Source organism: Diplotaxodon limnothrissa, linkage group LG15 (genome assembly GCF_057381915.1).
Source record: "Diplotaxodon limnothrissa isolate DT_005_m linkage group LG15, D_limnothrissa_male_GT1.1, whole genome shotgun sequence".
Lineage (NCBI taxonomy): Eukaryota > Metazoa > Chordata > Actinopteri > Cichliformes > Cichlidae > Diplotaxodon > Diplotaxodon limnothrissa.
The window spans coordinates 38230581-38249126 of record NC_140610.1 but is presented as its reverse complement, the minus strand read 5'-3'; the positions used below and the strand labels follow the sequence as shown (position 1 = coordinate 38249126).

Here is an 18546-nt window from a genome sequence, read left to right as displayed (position 1 = left end):
GACTGAAACATCAACGAGATCATTTCCTTCTCAAACTATGTTAGTTTTTCACAAACCTTTGAAATTAGAGGAAGACTGGTAAATAGTTTGATAACTTTAGCTGGAACTGATGTTTTTTTTGAGTAGTGGTTTAATTAGAGACAACTTTAAGTCTGCACATATCCCATTGACAGAGAAACTGATCAGCACTAGTGAAAGTGGACCCTGTCTAAAGGACATGACTTTGAAGACAAATTATTGCAAGAGTCATTTAAAAATCACCACATACAAGGTTTTAATCGTCTGAAAATCGTCAGATGGGGGGAAAAAAAAAAAAAAAATTAGTCAATGCACTACAAATATTTTATGTTACATAGATTAGAGGTCTTTCATTTGCAACTCAGACATCGACAGCATCCCACAAAACAAGCAAAAATGTGAACATTTGTCATTCTCAACATCCAACTCATGAGGAAGGACTCAACTCTTATCAAAATATGCTTTGCACATTACAGTAAAAATTAGCTTCTAAAGTAAACTAAGTGACAAAATAAGAACAAAACATATGGATACAAGTGTATTTCTTTTTACAAAAGGTAAAACGAAATCATACAAACGGTTTAAATTTACACAATGTATCTGACAAAACCAAACATTTTTCACAGCGAACCTGATCTATTCCATTTTATTCCTCCAGAAAAGCAAGTGTGCTTCAGGGGCGTGAGGTGCAGGTTTGCATTTAGGACATTCAGTATTCACGTCTTGATTAAGCTGAAAAGGTCAGGAGTACCATTCTGGCACAGAAGGGGGATGGAAGGTCTGAGGGGTCTAAATAAAGGGCTAAAATGCCCATTAACAGTTAAATATATACCAATGACGCTTTGTGGAATGTCCAAAAGCTCTGAAAACTGATGCAACCAGAGTCCTTTCAAAAAGTAAAATAGACTAAGACTTTAGTCATCAAACTTTATTTTCTTCCCCTGGGGTTTGCCTCCAAAGCCACCGCCACCTCTTCCACCTGAAACAAGAAAGACGGGCAACTTAATCTACAAGGCAGCATGTTTAGCTATTTTACAAAACAAAGATAAAGAGGCACACTTAGACATCGCTCTGTTTCAGTTAACTCTTGGAACAACAAATGTAAAAATCTACCAGCTTAAAGCTGCAAGTCAGTTAAAAGATGACCATTGTAGCCACAGGTTTAGGAGTTTAATCCCTTACCTCCGAAACCACCGCGTCCGCGTCCACCTCCACGAGGTCCTCCTCGTCCTCTTCCACCGCCACCACGACCACCAAAACCGCCAAAGCCACCACGGCCTCCTCTGCCGCCACCTCGACCGCCGAAGCCGCCGCCGCCGCCACCTCGGCCTCCACGGAAGCCACCTTCACCCTTGGGCTTGGCGTAGTCCAGAGTCACCTTGCTGCCGTCAATCTCGCCATCCTCCATTGCCTCCTTAGCTGCTTTGCAGTCATCCTCATTGCTGAAGTCCACAAAGCCGAAGCTATAGAGCCAGACAGGTTAGGGGACGAGATAATGGAAAATGATTCTAATAAATAAATGTAATTCTAATGCAGTGCCATGAATTAAACTATTTTACTTTGTCGGGTGAAGTATTGGTTTTTAAATAACTCATCTGAGCAAAGTCATCCAATTCAAACCACATCGAGTCTGTTTCACATCAGACATGGGCAACTGCCACTAAGGCAGCTGCCTGTTTAACTGTGACTTTGCTCTCCTTCTCATACGAAACCGTACACTGTCATTGTTAGACAGAGCGGTGCTCAAGAGAAGTGCTGGAGAAGGAGTGTTTGCACCTGTTCAAACTTACCCCTTTGATGACCCTGTATCTCTGTCTGTCACTATCCTGGCTGCTACAGCACCCTCAAAGGCATCCTTGAGGGTCTCTTCTGTTGTGTCCTCAGAGAGACCCTTGACAAACAGGGTTTTAGTTGGACCTGGTAGAGAAGATGGCATCATGTAAATAAGCAAAATAATACCCATCTGGGCAAATCTAAACAATTCAACAAATTAAAATTCAAGGAAAGATCAGCTCAGGACTTGACTATCTTTGAATCTTCACAGAGTTTCAGGAGATAAAGATTTCATCACAGCTGGAAGAGTCTCAACTAAAAAGACAACCGATTGGTTTCATGACCTACCTGAGTTTCCCCTGTTCCAATCTCTGCTCTGGCTGTACTCCAGTCGGATTGATCGGCCTTCAATTTCTGTGTTGTTGAAATTTTCTAGAGCATCTTTAGCATCATCTGTGCTCTCAAACTCCAGAAAAGCAAAACTAAGGAGAGAAGAACAACGATAGAAAAAGAGTCAACATCTGTTTTGAAATGCTTCATCTGAATGTCTCGCTGAGGGCTATTAGGGTTAAAATGTTTTCATTTTGTCATTTTAGAAAGTTTACTGTAATTGTTGCACAGCAGACATAGGCAACACCCATGTAGGTGGGCAGGCCTGTTCTAACTGTGCACTGGCTCTACTTCTCGTGCGACTCCAAGTACTATCACGAGGAAGATTTACAGGAGCTCAAGAGAAGGCGCAGGTGTTTTACACACCATGACTACATTTGAAAGATTGAAAGCCCTCGTTGGGGTTACCCGTGGCCACACAGACACTCACCCTTTGGGTCTGCCATCTCTCTGTGGAATCCTAATAGAAACAGCTTTCTCAAATGTGGACTGCAGCACTTCCTCTGTTGCGTTGAAGGAGAGATTGTTCACGACCAGGGTCTTGCTGGCCGCTTCAGATGCTACAAAAAGAAAAGATGAAACATTCTTCAGCTGTCTTATGTTATGTTCACTATAGATCAGTACATTTGCAGAACTGGCATTGGCCATACAAACACAGACACTTTCATTAAGAGTATAGATACTTATGCATTCTAATAATTGAAATTATTGGAACTGCTTGTTACAAGTAGCTTGTCTCACAGTTCTACAAAATATCTCAAGCTTACCTGATGCTCTGGCTCCCATGTGGCTCTTCTCTCCAGTGTAGTCAATGATGATGGATCTCCCCTGTACTTCAGAGCCCTGGGTCTCCTCCATCGTTCTCTCTGCATCAGCCTCAGTTTTGAACTCTACGTAAGCAATACTGTAAAAAACAAAACAAAAACATGGAACATACTCTTAAAAAAAAGGAACTGAGTGATAATGATGAAACTTAATCAGCAGTTCATGTTCTACAACTACTGCCCATAACTTCAACTGTTTACTATGCTGAAAAAATTTACAACCTAGCTTGTTCTTACCCTTTGTTTGAAGTATTCTGGCCAGGAGGCACCCGGATTTCTACTGCGTCTTTAAAGATCTCTTTCAGGTCATCTGCCGTTGCGGAGAAGGGAAGGTTCTTCACAAACAGTGTCCGTGCGTCCTTCTCTGTGGGCCATATGTCAGTGTCAGCGAGTACAGGAACAAAATTATTTTCCATCCACAAAGAAATGTTTCAATTCATGACATCCATTACCTTTTTTGGTGTCTTGCGAGCCTTCTTTGCTGCGGGCCTTTTCCAGTTTCACTTCCTGGCCCATGACCTTTTTACCATTGAGCTCCAGGCCCTTCTGCAGGTCCTCCTCAGATGCAAAGTCCACATAGCCAAATTTCCTGTAGAGTTAAAAATGCAAGCAACATCAGACATGCCACCTTCAATGAATTTAAGTGTCACAGACCAGCTTCTTTTTTTAACTTTACAAATAAAACAAGGGCGCTGTCATGCCAGTTACAATGACAGGATACTTTAATATTTTACCATAAATTTAACTTGTTAACTGTTAAATATTAACAAGCCAAGTAAACCATTAACTTGTTTCTATCAACCGGCTATGGCCAAACTGTCTTCAGATGTTAATCTCAACTACATGGTGATACAAACAGAACCAGTCAAACACATCTGATATTTGTGATACACTCAAAATCAATCACTTATACCCAACGAGTGCATTTTGATAGGCAAGAATAAGCCAACCAGAAGGGATTAACTATGATTTGTTTTAAATGTAATTCTTACTTGTTTCCTCCTAACCGGACGTCTGTGATCTCAAGGCCGTTCTTGGAGAAGAATTTCCTCAGTGAAGCTTTGATCTCATCAAAATCTTTGCTTGAGTTCAAGTTTCCAACAAACAGAGAAAACACTGGCAAACAGGGAAAACACTTCAATTACTTTTGGTGTAAAAATGCATTATTGATATTTATGTTGACATTTTGGGATTAGCATTAAGCCTCTTGTTGATAAACGTAAAGAAAGCTTATTAAAACAGGCAGAATATATTTATTCTTACCCTGTCCTTCTGACTTTGCTTTCTTGGCAGGTGGAGTGTCCTTTTTGCTCTCAGCCTTCCTCTTCGCAGCTGTGGGTTCTAGTCAGAAAGGAGAATGACGACAAAAAGAGAAAGTGAGTGGGGCAGTGAGTCTTCATTGTACACATCATCAACAAAGTACAGTACATAAGCCATCTTACAGCACACACACATCTTTATTATAGGGTGGTGATCACTTTTGAGTGACTTTATAAGAACTGGGAGAATAACACTTTCACTTAATTTTTATTTATTTATTTTTTTAAACTCCCAAACTTACCTCCTTCTTCCTCCTCATCGTCGTCCTCCTCATCGTCATCATCTTCGTCATCCTCCTCATCATCTTCAGACTCTTCCTTGGCTTTAACCATGCCTGCTTTCTTTGCCTTGGTGGCTGCTGGAGCAGGAGTAGTGTCCATTTCCTCTTCAGAGTCTAAAAAGCAGAATCAAAGCCGAAGACGTAAATCTCACAGTAACTGTGGCCGAATTCAAGTGCATTGAAAACGAGTATTACTGTGTGTCAGATAGTTCAAAAGGTGACATCATACGTGATCAGTATTAAGTCCCTTGTTGATCATCATACAATGTTAACTATTTCAATGGCTCCTGTTAAAAACAAAAAAATGTGAGGATCAGTCTTACCATCATCATCATCGTCTTCATCATCGTCTTCTTCAGATGACTCTTCTTTAGCAGGCTGAGCCTTTGCAGCCTTGGCTGCAGGCTTTGCTGGAGTAGCCTTCTTGGGGGGAGGGGCTTCCTCTTCTGACTCGTCATCATCATCATCATCAGAGGACTCCTTTGCAGGCTGAGCCTTTAATGGGGGCTTTGCTGCAGGCTTAGCTGCCTTCTTGGGTGGTGGGGCCTCTTCTTCAGATTCATCTAGACAAGAAAAAAAAAACGAGTTTGTTCATTTCATTGCAGAAATTTTCAACAAAACCTCTTTAGAGTTCAAAAAAGGGCATTAGGTTGTAACAGCGATTGAGGATAGGACCGGCAGACAGCAAAATACACACCGGTACCGAAGACATAGCGCTGTCTTTGTTTTTCCTCCGTACATTACACACATGAGTACTAAACAACCACATGCATGCCAAGAAATGGAGGATGTTTTGTGATGCATTACATCACCAGACTGTTAGCACAAATACTTGGATCAGATTAAAATGAAGCCATTGACAGTTTTATTAAAAACACAGTACAACAGTAATTACTATCAGTCACACAATACCAAAAGCCATACCATCCTCCTCCTCATCATCATCATCTGACTCCTCTGCTTTTGCAGCAGCTGCCTTGGCTGGTGCTTTTTTAGCCGGAGTTGCTTTTGCAGGTGTCTTCTTTGGTGGGGGGGCCTCCTCCTCCTCTGATTCGTCTATATATAATAAATAGCAAAATCGTCTTAGACAATATTATGCTCATTTTAAGATTTTATCTTGTTTAGATCAAGAATGTATATTATGAATTTAGACAACACGACACATTCACCAGTTGAGTGGAAACAGCAGTTTTCATAACTGAAGGTTTTCTTTCTAAAGACCATCTGTTTCACTGTTGTAACTAAATGTCAAAAACAACGTTTTTCTTAACTGAGCGATGCCTGATGCATTTAATAACGTTAGAGGGACTCACTTTCTAACATCTGGATGATCCTTAAACATCAAAACAAACAAAGTAGGTCAATCTCTATATATTAAAGTCCAGACTAAATTTCACCTACATACTGGTTATGTGAGATACGTGAGATATGAGTATCATTCAAGTAGTTTCATTTTGGACCTTTATTACTTACCAGAATCATCATCTTCACTTTCTGCTTTTTTGGCAGGAGTGCCATTTCCAACTTTGGTGCCTTTGGCTGGTGTGGCTTTCTTCACCGCTTTAGGTGGAGGAGCCTGCAGTTTTTAAAAAAAAATTATAATAATAATAAAAAACACTTAATACCACATTTTAGCCATAAAATACTTGAGACAACGTCTTTGTACCTCTTCTTCCTCATCACTGCTGTCCTCTTCGCTGGATTCCTCCTCAACTTCTTTAGGGGGTGGAGGGGCTTTTTTCTTCTGAGCTGCTTGCTTATTTGCTGCCTTCAAAAGAAATCCCGGAATGCAAAAATTGTTATTACCAATGTTTTTAAAACCCAACAATAATGGAGCCCTACAAGTAGCCAAGCATAGATTCCGGTAAAGAAGAGGGTCTAACAATCATGGCACCCGCTGCAGCATGTCCGCAAACATGAGGGGGCTTTAGGCCACGTGGAATTCCACGGTTAAAATATAAAACAGGAGAGCCGTGCCGCTTGTTCAATAATTAAATCATCAACGGCAAACGGTTACGTGAGTTTAAAATAAGCCACTCAAATGATAACTGTGCGCGCCGATGGGGTTTCTCGGTTTTGGTTGCTTGCCTCGTGTGTCACTCAGAGCAGGCACAGAACCCACGTGGAGCTCTAGAGGTCGGTCAGCTAGCATGCTGGGTAATTTTACCATTTGCTGACAAGCATTAAAAAATTATATTTATATATATATAAAAATATATGCCGAACAGTTATCTAGAAAGTCCGTTACGTGACAAAGTTTTTAAGTGGGGCAATTTAAACTTCACACCGAGAACTACCAATATTTCCACAAAATGAAGTAAATTAGAATCAAGTCCGGGTATGAATGCGCTAATGCTAGTGGTTAAGCTAGCCGCGTGCTCAAATTTTCGGTTTTTACAACAGTTTTCTAACAAATGTTGGTACAGGTTGGCAGGCTGGCCATAAATTGATTTTGTTTTAGTCTTTCTATACGCCATACTTAAATCGAGAGCGCGCACGAAATCCACACTAAGCAGCGGTTTAGCTTAGCAGGCCAGAGAGCCAAAAGCGAGGCACAAACATGGCTGATCGCAAACGAAAAAGGCGTAGTAAATGCGGCAACACCACCACCATGTTGATTCATTTAAAAAAAAAAAAAGAAAAAAGGCGACAATCGCTGCTTTACCTGAGCGGACATTTTCTTTTTCCGCGAATTCACCCCCTTTTTTTTTTTAACAAACGCACCAACTTCTGCTTAAAGGCCTCGTGCGTAAACACAAGCCTTCTTTCTATTACAAACGCACGCACTATTTTTTAAAATAGAATGACGTAATCTTACCTTTGCTAACTTCACCATTGTGCTGTTGTGTGTTTCAATAAAACACGAGAAGCTGGACGTCTGAAGATGAATTTAAAAAAGAATAGCTAATGTATGCACGTGGACCTGCCTACTCGATGGGACATTGGACAGGAAAGACAGAGACGACGAAGACGCGCTCGGTACTCCCCTTCTTCGCGCGCTCTCGCCGACCCGCCCACATGACTATCTCTACCAATCACAAGCTAATGTATTTGCGTCGTGCCCGCGCCTCACCCCACATACAGGAAACATTGAATTTTACTACTCTAAGGAAATACTGTATAACTATTCTCGTCTCACTATATCACTAAATACATGACAAAAACACGAGGCAGCACTGTCAAATCTACCGTGTTTAACCTTTAAAGTCAATGTTATGACAGTCTGTATTTAATATGAACATGTATTAATTACATTGCTATTATATCATTATTATTATTATCATGGTTTAGTTTTTAATATACGTATAGTTATAGATGTTTACAGTTAAAATCTTAAAGAAAACTATTTTCTGCAATTTCCCGGACTTAACGCTACAGAAACCATATACAGCTTATTGTCACATATCCCATGCAGCTGTTTACATGGCCACGTGGTTCGGCACGGTTGCCAAACGATCAACCACGTGTAGTCCACCACGAGGTACACGCTACACTATTAAACAGCGATAGTTCCCAACTAGTATAGTATAGTATAATCTAAATACTTCAACGTGGGGTATACATAGTAGTTCAGTCCAGTTTTAGTACATGTTTTTCATGTAACTGTATACATTAAAATAAAACTTAAAAAAACCCCCTCTACATAAGGTTTTTCCATGCTCGGAGTTTGCCTTTGCAAGGATGACTACACACAGGAAGGATGTAAGCAATAGATATTTGTTGCCTTTTTGGTAGATGCGTGCATTTAAAATGATAATAATAATATTTAGGCTTTTTTTTCCCTCAGTGAAGGAACCTCTTTTTAATTGCCATTAAGTTACTTTTACATTGTAGATAATTTTAAATATAAATATTCATACATTGTTTTTCTGTTGCACAATTGAATCCTGGAGCCAACCAGCTGATTCCCAGGGCAACATGAAGAGCACATTTGAGTAATTAACCCTCAACACCACACAGAGGCAGCATTGCATTTAACATCACTCGGTCTTACGGACTAGTCTCAGTGAATTACAACTACCTTTGATTTGAGAAAGATAATGTAACTTTATTGGTCCCTTCTTCTTTGTAATAATAATGATAATAATGATAATCTAACCATTCTCTTGAACTTCAATATCTTTTGTAGTCAGAAAGCTCACAGAGTAGCCATTGTTCTACCTGTCTACCTGTACAAAATGTTGCATTCTGTCCAACTTTTGCCCCTTTTCTTAGTCTTGCTGTGACATTCTGGACTTGTGATCACAACTGTAGTTGACTGTGTTTAATTATTACAGTCGTCCCACTGTTGGTGGTTTTAAAGCATATCAGTATAACTGAAAAAACTGTTTTGTGTAAAAAAAACCCCACAAAAAACAACAACAACAACTACAAAAGAAAAAGAGCTACTGAAATTGCCACATTGAAATAACAAAGGTACATACAACTACACAGCAGTGTCTATGCTGAATTTGCAGAATGAATAGGTGTGCCTCTTTGCAAAAACCCTCCTGTCACTCTGTCTCTTGTTCAATTATTCACTGCTGTCTTTCAGCAACAATCATATGACCCCTTATGAGCAAGTGCTTTGGCAACAGTGGGAAGGAAAAACTCCCTTTTATCAGGAAGAAACCTCCAGTAGAACCAGGCTCAAGGAGGGGTGCAATCTGCTGCGACCGGTTGAAGGTAAATGGATGAAGACAGGACAAAGACATGATGTAGAAAAGAGCCAGAGATTAATAATAATTGAATAGAAAGATGTGTTTAAACACAGTGAGTGAAAAAGGTGACTGAAAAAGAAACACTCAGTGCATCATGGGAATCCCCCGGCAGCCTACACCTATTGCAGCATAACTAAGGGAGGATTCAGGGTCACCTGATCCACCTGATATGCTTTATCAAAAAGAAAGTTTGAAGCCTAATCTTAAAAGCAGAGATAATGTCTGTCTTCCAAATCCAAATTGGAAGCTGAAGAAGGGCCTGAAAGCTGAAGGCTCTGCCTCCCATTCTACTTTTAAATACTCTAGGAACAACAAGTAAACCAGCAGTCTGAGAGCAAAGAGCCCTAATGGGGTGATATGGTACTAAAAGCGTCACACATGATAGCGTCACACAGTTGTTGCAGCTTGTCAGCATCACATCCATGATGTGAATTTTCCAATCCATCACATCCCAAATGTGTTCTACTGGGCTGAGATTTGGTGAATGCACAGACTATCTCAATACGATGAACTCATGTTGAGAAAAACAGATTTGGGTGATCTGAGCTTTGTGACTCGTTATCCTCTTGGAAGCAACCTTCAGAAGATGGTCATAAAGGAATGCACATGGTCAGCAACAATACACAGGTGGACACAAGGGGCCCAAAGTGTTCCAAGAAAATATCCCTCTCACCATTGCAGCAAGCTGAATCACTGATACAAAGCAGGATGGATGCATGCTTGCATGCCAGATTTTGATCCTCACATCCAAATGATGACCGATCAGACCAGTTTACATTTTTTCAGTCTGCTGTCGTCCATTTTTGTTGAGCCCGTGTGAACTATAGCCTCAGTTTCCTGTTCTTAGCTGACAAGAGTGGCAGCTTTTGCGGTCTTCTGCTGCTGCAGCACATCTTCTTCAAAGTTCAACATGTTGTGCATACTCTTCTGCATACCCTAGTTGTAACAAATGTTTATTGGAGGTACTCTTGCCTTCCTGTCAGCTCAAAACAGTCTCCAATTCTGCTTTGACCCTTGTCATCAAGAAGACATTTTCATCTAGAGAGCTGCTCACTGGATGTTTGTTTTTTTGTTTTTGTTTTTAGAAACTTCTCTTTAAACCCTAGAAATGGTGTTGTGGGATAACCCCAGCAGATCAACAGTGTCTGAAATACTCAGACCTGTCTGGCACCGGCAGCCATGTCTCATTCAAAGTCACTTAAACCCCCTTTCTTCCTCATTCTGATGCTCACTTTGAATTTCAGCAGAACATCTTTAACATATCTACATGCTTGAATGCACTGAGTTGTTGTCATGTCATTGGACCATTAAATTAATTGCTTAATCGTGCAGCTGAACACGTGTGTCTAATTCAGTGGCTGTATTTTAGAATGGTTAAAGATCAAATATAACAACATTGAAACTAGTAAACAAATTCACATGGCAATGTGACCGTGTACGGCTATATGCTGGCCTTTGATGAAAGCTTTTATTAACTGGAAGCTCTGCCACTGAACACACTGGATTTAACACAGCAGTGTGGATATATTTCTTGCTGTTGTTCAGTGTATGTTCTATTTTGTTGTTGGTGGGTGCAAAAGGTGTTATAACGATCCCCAAACACTACTTTCATTTTATTATTTTATCCTTTATTTTTTTTTAGACTTATGTGACTCATGTTTCTTGAACACCAGGTACATGAGGTGGGCATGTTGCCTTTGTGTTTTCCAGAGTAGCGTTTACACTTAGTGTGTAGTGTAACAGCTAGGTAGGCAGGCTGTTCTGAACAAGTACTGGATATTACGTTCTTTTCTTTTCAGTGAATTAATTATTGACTTTAATTCGGCTTTAGTTCTATAGCACCGGCCACCTCAAGGCCTGTTTTGTATGTGTGTGTGTTTAAAGTTCTATTACTATGAGTATGACCTTCCTACAGTCAATAATATAGGTTCACAAAAAAGAGACAAACACATCTAATTTATGATTGTAAATGTGTTTTCACAGTAAACGAGTACTCTCAGTTTGCTTCTGTCAGCTGTGCATCTCTCCAGTTTGCAAATCAGTAGCAACCTCAAAGTCAGATGCACACATTCACAACAATCACACCATAAATATCATGTTTCACGGTATTGGAAAGGAAATCTTTGAAAAGACTTTTACATTGACTTCACTGTATTCATTAGCTTGTAAAGTGTTCTCTCTGTATTTTTGTGGCTCTCACCCCCTTTAGTGTAATTACACCATGAAACCTTTGAGCAATGGACCTTTTTACGGTTTCACAACTGAGCACAATTTGTTGTCTTTTTTATGCTTCATTATTATAATCTGGGTGTGTTTGTTTTCCTTTTTAATATCGCACATATATGGGCTTTTCTCTATATGCTTGTTGTCTTGTTTTAAGCCTTTTAGTTTGGAAACTACGAGATAAAAAAGCCATTTTGCTTATATATCATCTTTATATAATGTTAAAGTATGTTATTCCTGCAACAGTTTGGCTGTCTGTGCAGGATGTATCCTGTTCCTTCCTCCCTATGATGAATTGGAGAAGCATAAGAGAATGGATGGATGGATAATTATAAGGTGATTTTACTGCTTATTTTAAATAATATTTAAATTTACCAACTGGTAACCGGATGTAATGTGTGGAAGAATTAGAGGAACATTAGGAGGAAGTGGCTTCCTATCATCTTTTTAATTAGTGGTCAACATGATGGGTTATTTGGGGATTACAGCGTTATTGCCTGAATTCTAAAGATCGCTCTAAGTCAAAATTTAAGTTTTCAGTGTTTTCTTCTATTTGTGCAGCAAATTTGTGCAAGAGCTTTCGACGGTGTGGGTACAATCATGCCAGGTTGAATGCAGGAGTATAGATGCAGCACCCAACAAATCTTTATTGTTTCATATAAATATGTTATCTGATAACACAGAGTTTCAGATATTTGCTAATGTTTGAAACATTTTTTCAATATCCAAGCAGGATAAAATCTTTAGTAAATGTTAAACTTTGGCTCTCTGTACCAAAGTGTGCCTTTTGTAACACCAACCCAACCGGCTACAGCAGATGGCTGCCCCTCATGAGCCTGGTTGTGAAGGGTTCTTCCTATTAAAAGGGAGTTTTTTCTTCCCACCATCAACAAGAGCTTGCTCAAAGGGGGTCAAATGATTGCTTGGTTTTTCTTTTCTTTCTAATATTGTAGGGTCTTTACAACATAAACCGCTTCGAGGTCACTGTTTTATGTGAATTGGTGCCATAGAAATGAAACTGAATTGAACTGAATAAAAATGAATGGCGCTCCATCTAACAGCAGGGCAGTCTTTGTTTCTCTTCTGACAAAACCTCCAGAAGCCAGGCAGAAAATGCTCACAAACTAGAATTGACTAGTTTCACGGAACACACAAAGACGCACAGATCAAAGATGTAAGTGCACATGGAATGTCTGTTTTATCGTTTTCGAAAACATTTACAACTATTTGAGACAAATGGGGAAAAAAGGCAACAAACAGAACTGACCTACAGTTTGCATCCATTTCCAAAATGTTACATAAATAAAAATCCATATTTATAAATATCTCTTTTTTTTTATAAACATATAAATAGATTTTAAACATAAATACATTTATGCAGGGAACGATGAAGTACATGAATGTACAGCAGCAGCAGCAACAATATACAGCTTTGCGGTATGTAGTTTTTTTTACACCATTGTCCGCCATGTTGTACTACCCATCTGTGTTTGTATCTGTTGACCATGTTGTATGTTATACATATATGTACTGTATATATGTATATATACCTGCATATTTATTGTATATATATGTCTATATTAGGATTTTGTAGTATTGTCATCCAAGTCTTTGTTTATGCTGGTCATGGTGACTTTCGTACCATAGAACAATCATGATGAGTTTTTCTTTATTTTCCCCTTCTGGTAAGAACAAACTCAACTTTTGTCATCCAAACAAACACGTCGTCCAGAGATCTAGAAAAAGAGAGGAAAACAAAAGCAAAAGGTTAGACAGAGTCTTTCAAGGTCAGCCTCATAAACACATGTTCATTTATTCGATCTTTTGTTAACGTAATACATGTATCAGTCAGGGAATCTCCAAATTTACTTGTTGGTTCTTTACTCATTAACTCACTTCTCATCTAACCACTTTACTTTAGATTAACTCACCCGTATGGTGTTAACCAATGAAAAACACACTCACCCATTGTTAGTCACTAACACTCCCCCATAGGGATGTCAGAGTTTACCATAAAATCGAAAAAAGGTGTGAAGCCTCAGGACTAATCGTGTGTCACTTAGATTCTCCAGTACTTAATCAACCCACACAGCCCCCTTTTCAGTTTATGTTAAAAACACTTAGTGAAACAAATGTGTTTCCAAGAAACATCTTGACAACCAAATATGTGTGTGAATGTGTCTCTGCAACCCCACTTCCGTCCTCGATATCTCCCTGCCCTTTTTCTTAAATGTGATATATTGTTCTTGTGTTATAGAAGCAGATGGGATCATTCATAATGATGTGCACAGATACAAGAGTGGACTTCCTAAATGCTCACTGGTTTCTTTCCCATACATCAGCTTAAGCGGGCTATCCACTTAAACTGATGACTAAGACTATCCTGTTCTAGGAGGTAATATCTATCTACTTAGCACTTTTAATTCTTATTCTCATTTTTATTTTCATGTCTATTTAAGCTTAATTTATAACAGTATTTATAACAGTATGTTTGCACTGAAGCACCGCAGCAATTTCCTAATGTTGTAAACCCGCTCAACATTTGGCAATAAAACCCTTTCTGATTCTGATTCTGATTCTAATGCTAGAAGGTTTAGGCTTGATTATTTCCCTAGATTGAATATTTCTAAGTCAAAGGCAGTAGTGAACCACAATATTTTCCATAGCTGAACCATGCAATGCTGCATAAATACATGTGTCTTATGTATATGACAGATAATCCTGTAAAATCATCATTTAACTGCGAGGAATACCAACAGGAAATTATAATAAATACAATATTAAAAAATTGATTATTATGTCCATTTAATTAACTAGGCCATTCTTTTTTAAAATCCCTGATTGTAATTTGTCTCCCTTTTATCTTTCAGCATTCATTCTTTCATTTCATTTCACCCTGTTGCTTTTGGGCTCTGTTTACATGTCACTGTTTGCTGCTACAGTTAATGTTGCATAATGTTAAAGTGGGACTGATATGAGCGACCACTCACCATTCATTGCAGCGCTGCTCCAACCCTAGCATCCCATGCCGCTGATGGTGCCTATCCTGTCCATCTTGTGTCCGAAGCAGCCACTCCGTGACGAGGAGCCAGCCTTCTTGCTTCCCGATTTGTGTTTCCTGTTTTGGGGTTGATCGTTGAGGAGACGAGCCCACATGCCTCTGGCCCGGGTGTCCACCCGTAAATCGCGCAGTAACCGTATCCGAGTGCGCACAGCGTCGAGCCGTCTCTCTCTCTCCTCCGACTCCAGAAACTCCGTCAGCTCCTCGCCCAGCAAACTTCTAAGAGACTGAAAGATAAGAAAATAAATAAACAATCTCTCCCTCAGGCAAATAAATTGTGCAAAGACAAATGCTTTTGATGAAAGTGAAATCTATGGTTTGTGCCCGTTTCAACAGAGTAGTCATTATATGCTAAATGTTTGAGGTAAACCTCAGCTTGGCATATATTCTAACGCTTTCACAAACGTAATGGCCGGGGGGACGCGTTGGCATTTTTCTCACAGCACGGCACTCAAGAATCCATTAACTTGTATCATCTAACCAAAAACAACTTTGGAAAAGATCCACGAGAGGCTCCAGTCATGAGGTTCAAACCTCGAAGGAAACCCCTGAAGAAGAGTGCAGTACTTCTGTTTTATTAAGTTACCGACTCTGACACCTCGCTCTCAAAGTGAAGACAAAAAATAAACAAACTTAAAACAGGTGCCTGTAGCTTACTTATCTGTTCGTAAAGTAGACTGTAACGAAGACCTCCAACACTCCAAATTTTACTGAGCTTAGAAAATAATTACAACATTATTTCAAACGAGTATTGTTTTAAAGGGTCAGCTTTATTCAATTCTATGCGTAATTGCGATTTTACGCACAATTTTGTTTTGGTTTGGTAAATCTTATTTTGAGTACAAGTAATAAATACATAAAATTCCAAAAATGATGTTGATAGTCAGTATAATAGCTTTTCAGAGTTATTGTAAACTAAGAATTTTAATGTTTTCCCCATATGTGGTTTCATTTAAAAAAATCGCATATGGGCGATTTAAAGTCTAAAAATATCACAGGGATGCTCGGAAACAAACTTTCACCGGCTGTTTTGGTTGCATGTCACTGAACATGCCGTCTGTTTGTAAATAAAGTGCAAGTGGACAGGGGTGTTACACTCTGAGTGTGGAAAAAGAGAGATTTTCCCCAACAGCTTAACAAGAACCAAATTGTGAAATATGATGCGCAAAGCTACTGTCCTGGAGGACCTGTGCCACAGAACTGCTGCTGCTGCTTCTTCAGTATTCAGCTTCCAGCAGCTTCAGTCCAAACCAATCAAAAGGTTCTCCTGGTCAGTAATAACAATACAAGTGACTTTTTCTTACCTTCTGCTGCGCTTGAGTTAAAGGTTTTGCCCCCATCCTCACTGAAAGTAAGGTGACCATAAGTCCACACGCTACAAAGTATGACAAGTTCATTTTGACAAGTCTAGCAGTTGTTCGGGGATTCCTCTGCGCTGCAGTTCAGATCGAAGGACGTTAGCTTCAGCCAATCAGCTTCTAAACACAAGGAGAGTCCGTTTTTTACTCCAAAGCTCCTCAAGTGCTTCTCTAACTCTGTGTATTAATCCTCGCCGCTTTATAGCCAGCCCATGGTGATGTCATGAAAACCTGCGTAATGGTTCTCCTTCCTCGCCTATTCACTGTTTTTTGTACCTGCCTCTAAGCACGTCATGCCAGGGATTAATTAAATGCAAATGACACAAGCTCCGGTCATCGCTGTGTTAGAGAAAATGATATAGGCTATAAGCTATCAAAAGGCACAGACTTTAAGCTTTTAGACCTCTGGCTGAGATGCAACAGCTGAAACCAAAGGTGGTTTCAAAGGCTGCGCGTCAAGAGCTGAAGAGCGACTTTGGCAGTGAAATGAATTCTAGGATGCCAACCGTCTGTGCTGCGGAACATCTTAAAAAGACATACAATATGCTGCGCGTGGATGACATATCCTGTTTTCTTTAAGCGAAAATTCAGAGTCTGCTGCTGGAATTAAAGGAATTAGGTCATTTTTTAGATACCTTCCAGAAATTCAAATGTGATTTTCTTCATCTAATCACTTTTTTGGAAGGCACAAAGCGGAATTTTACCAGAAATAATTTGATGTGTTACTGCGCCACTCAAGCCCCGTGTTTTTCATTTATTTTTTTAAAGGGTAAAACTTATTATTATTATTATTATTATTATTATTATTATACAGAGGAATGCAAACATACAGAGATGGAATTATTAAACAACCCCATTAAGTCATTTGCTCGACGTTATTTACATCAGAGCATGACATCAGCTAAGGGGGATTCACACCGAAAAAACCTCAGACGGTTCATGCTGATTCATAAAAAAACAGAGACACTCATTATAAGTCATGTCATGTGTCTGGATGTAAATGGCAATTCCCCATAAACCTTTTAATTAGATGGTTTTGTGTTTCATGGCGGTATCTTACAGTTTGTTTTCTGTCTTTAGATCAGGTAGTCCACTTACAGAGAAGAATCTCAGAACTACTGTGGCTACTCCAACACACACTGGATGTGTGGGACTGTTCAGACAGTCACCCCCAACTCAGAAAGGAGGCACAGACATGAACCCTAAGCAATGATTACCACACCAGTGTCCAGAAATAATTTATACTGTTATTCTTGAATCAAAGTTGGTATGTCACTAAGAAAAGCTGCTGCTTTCTTAAATTTTAGCCTGTGAGTCTGCAGAGTGCCGTCAATATGCAGGATATTTAACCAGCGATACTTCTATAAACCAGGAGGAGGGTGACTCTGCACAAATGAGTGAAACTATACAGAAGTCAATATGTTTATACTTACTTTAGGCTTAAAAATTGGCATTAGCTGCTGACTCCAACCAATGAGTGACGATGGGTTTTCATACAGACTATGTTACTTTACCACAAGTCCAGAGAAGAACAGTTGAATGGGTGTCGGTATAAAATCTAGTGTAAGAAAAAGCCTTTATGGCTCGCAGCCTTTCAACCCCTCTTACTGGTTTAGAGAATGCCAATCAACAAAGAGCACTCTCAAGCTATATACTTCTATACATCATATCTATAAATGAATGCTTTTTCATTTTTAAAGTGTTACAAGTAAGTCTTACCGGAAAAAACTACTGTAGCACTAAAGTGTGTAACAAATTTAGCTTTAATCTGCAGCTGGGGATTCTTTTTTTTAACATATAAATGAATGTAGTTGTATTTAAGCAATTTGCACCAGGTTTGTCTACTTTTGGCAGAAAACCAGAGTTTTTAATTTAGTGTCCAGCACTGCTGCACCTGTTTTATGTCAACCAGTAATGACTGGTTTGCCAGAACTGAATAAAGGAGATGGCTATAGGGGCTGGGAATATGGTGGAAACACCTTGGTGGAAACACCTTGGAAGTGTCCAAGAAAAGTTTCTGATGCTCAGGATTTTTTAAAAAGGAACTCTGTAAGAGAGTAACCCTTCTGTAGAAGTGTGACACATGCATGAGTTGCTTCACTTCCAGGGTTGAGAGAGTAGTTTCTTGTTAAATCTTAAAGTTTGACCACACATGTTTCAAACAGTGTAAACCAAGAAAGTTCAACTTTAAAGAAGCGTTTTTGATACTGCAAACAGCCTGACATTGATGTATAGTTGCCTAACACTCGTAAGCTCACCCACGGTTGGTTACATATGCCGTGTGACCTGCTTTAAGATATACATAGAACTGTCACTATTAATTGGTGATATGCAGTTAGAACAATGATGATCTAAAAATGTTTTAAAATAAGTTGCAATCAATCACTAAAACACTTAAACGGCATGTTGTCAAGGGAAGTTTAAATTAAAAAGTCACCTCACTGAGAATAATTGACCAATTTAAAGAATATGCGCACATTTTGAGACAATACAAAAACCCTTGTAAAAAAAAAAAGAAGATACTTTTTGCAGTGTGGAGTGTTTCTGGAGCAGTCGAGGCCCCACATAGTGGAGCAGAAATCTCAGGCAGCACCATCTG

The 18546-nt window shown here is 39.3% G+C and overlaps 2 protein-coding genes and 2 non-coding genes across 4 annotated transcripts; all 4 read right to left on the bottom strand.

The window, feature by feature from the left end:
• Positions 1-264: 264 nt before the first annotated feature.
• Positions 265-7573, bottom strand: nucleolin (nucleolin multifunctional protein). The gene is made up of 16 exons (XM_085371869.1): positions 7424-7573; positions 6272-6373; positions 6079-6181; positions 5530-5661; positions 4929-5168; positions 4567-4719; positions 4269-4346; positions 3998-4121; positions 3458-3594; positions 3243-3369; positions 2949-3085; positions 2612-2741; positions 2140-2273; positions 1809-1935; positions 1201-1481; positions 265-997 (listed from the first exon to the last, which is right to left on the bottom strand). Exons 1-16 carry the CDS (start codon positions 7439-7441, stop codon positions 933-935), a joined length of 2088 nt encoding a protein of 695 aa, XP_085227995.1. The 5' UTR covers positions 7442-7573; the 3' UTR covers positions 265-932.
• On the bottom strand, positions 1647-1773 carry LOC146617952 (small nucleolar RNA SNORA75). Its single transcript, XR_014906899.1, has one exon. It is a non-coding gene; the product is annotated as a small nucleolar RNA SNORA75 (small nucleolar RNA).
• On the bottom strand, positions 5254-5393 carry LOC146617951 (small nucleolar RNA SNORA57). Its single transcript, XR_014906900.1, has one exon. It is a non-coding gene; the product is annotated as a small nucleolar RNA SNORA57 (small nucleolar RNA).
• A 5634-nt stretch (positions 7574-13207) lies between the features above and the next one.
• Positions 13208-15986, bottom strand: nppc (natriuretic peptide C). Its single transcript, XM_085373188.1, has 3 exons — positions 15894-15986; positions 14519-14816; positions 13208-13264 (listed from the first exon to the last, which is right to left on the bottom strand). The coding sequence occupies exons 1-2, from the start codon at positions 15984-15986 to the stop codon at positions 14544-14546; spliced, it is 366 nt and encodes a 121-aa protein (XP_085229314.1). The 3' UTR covers positions 13208-13264; positions 14519-14543.
• Between the last annotated feature and the right edge of the window lie 2560 nt (positions 15987-18546).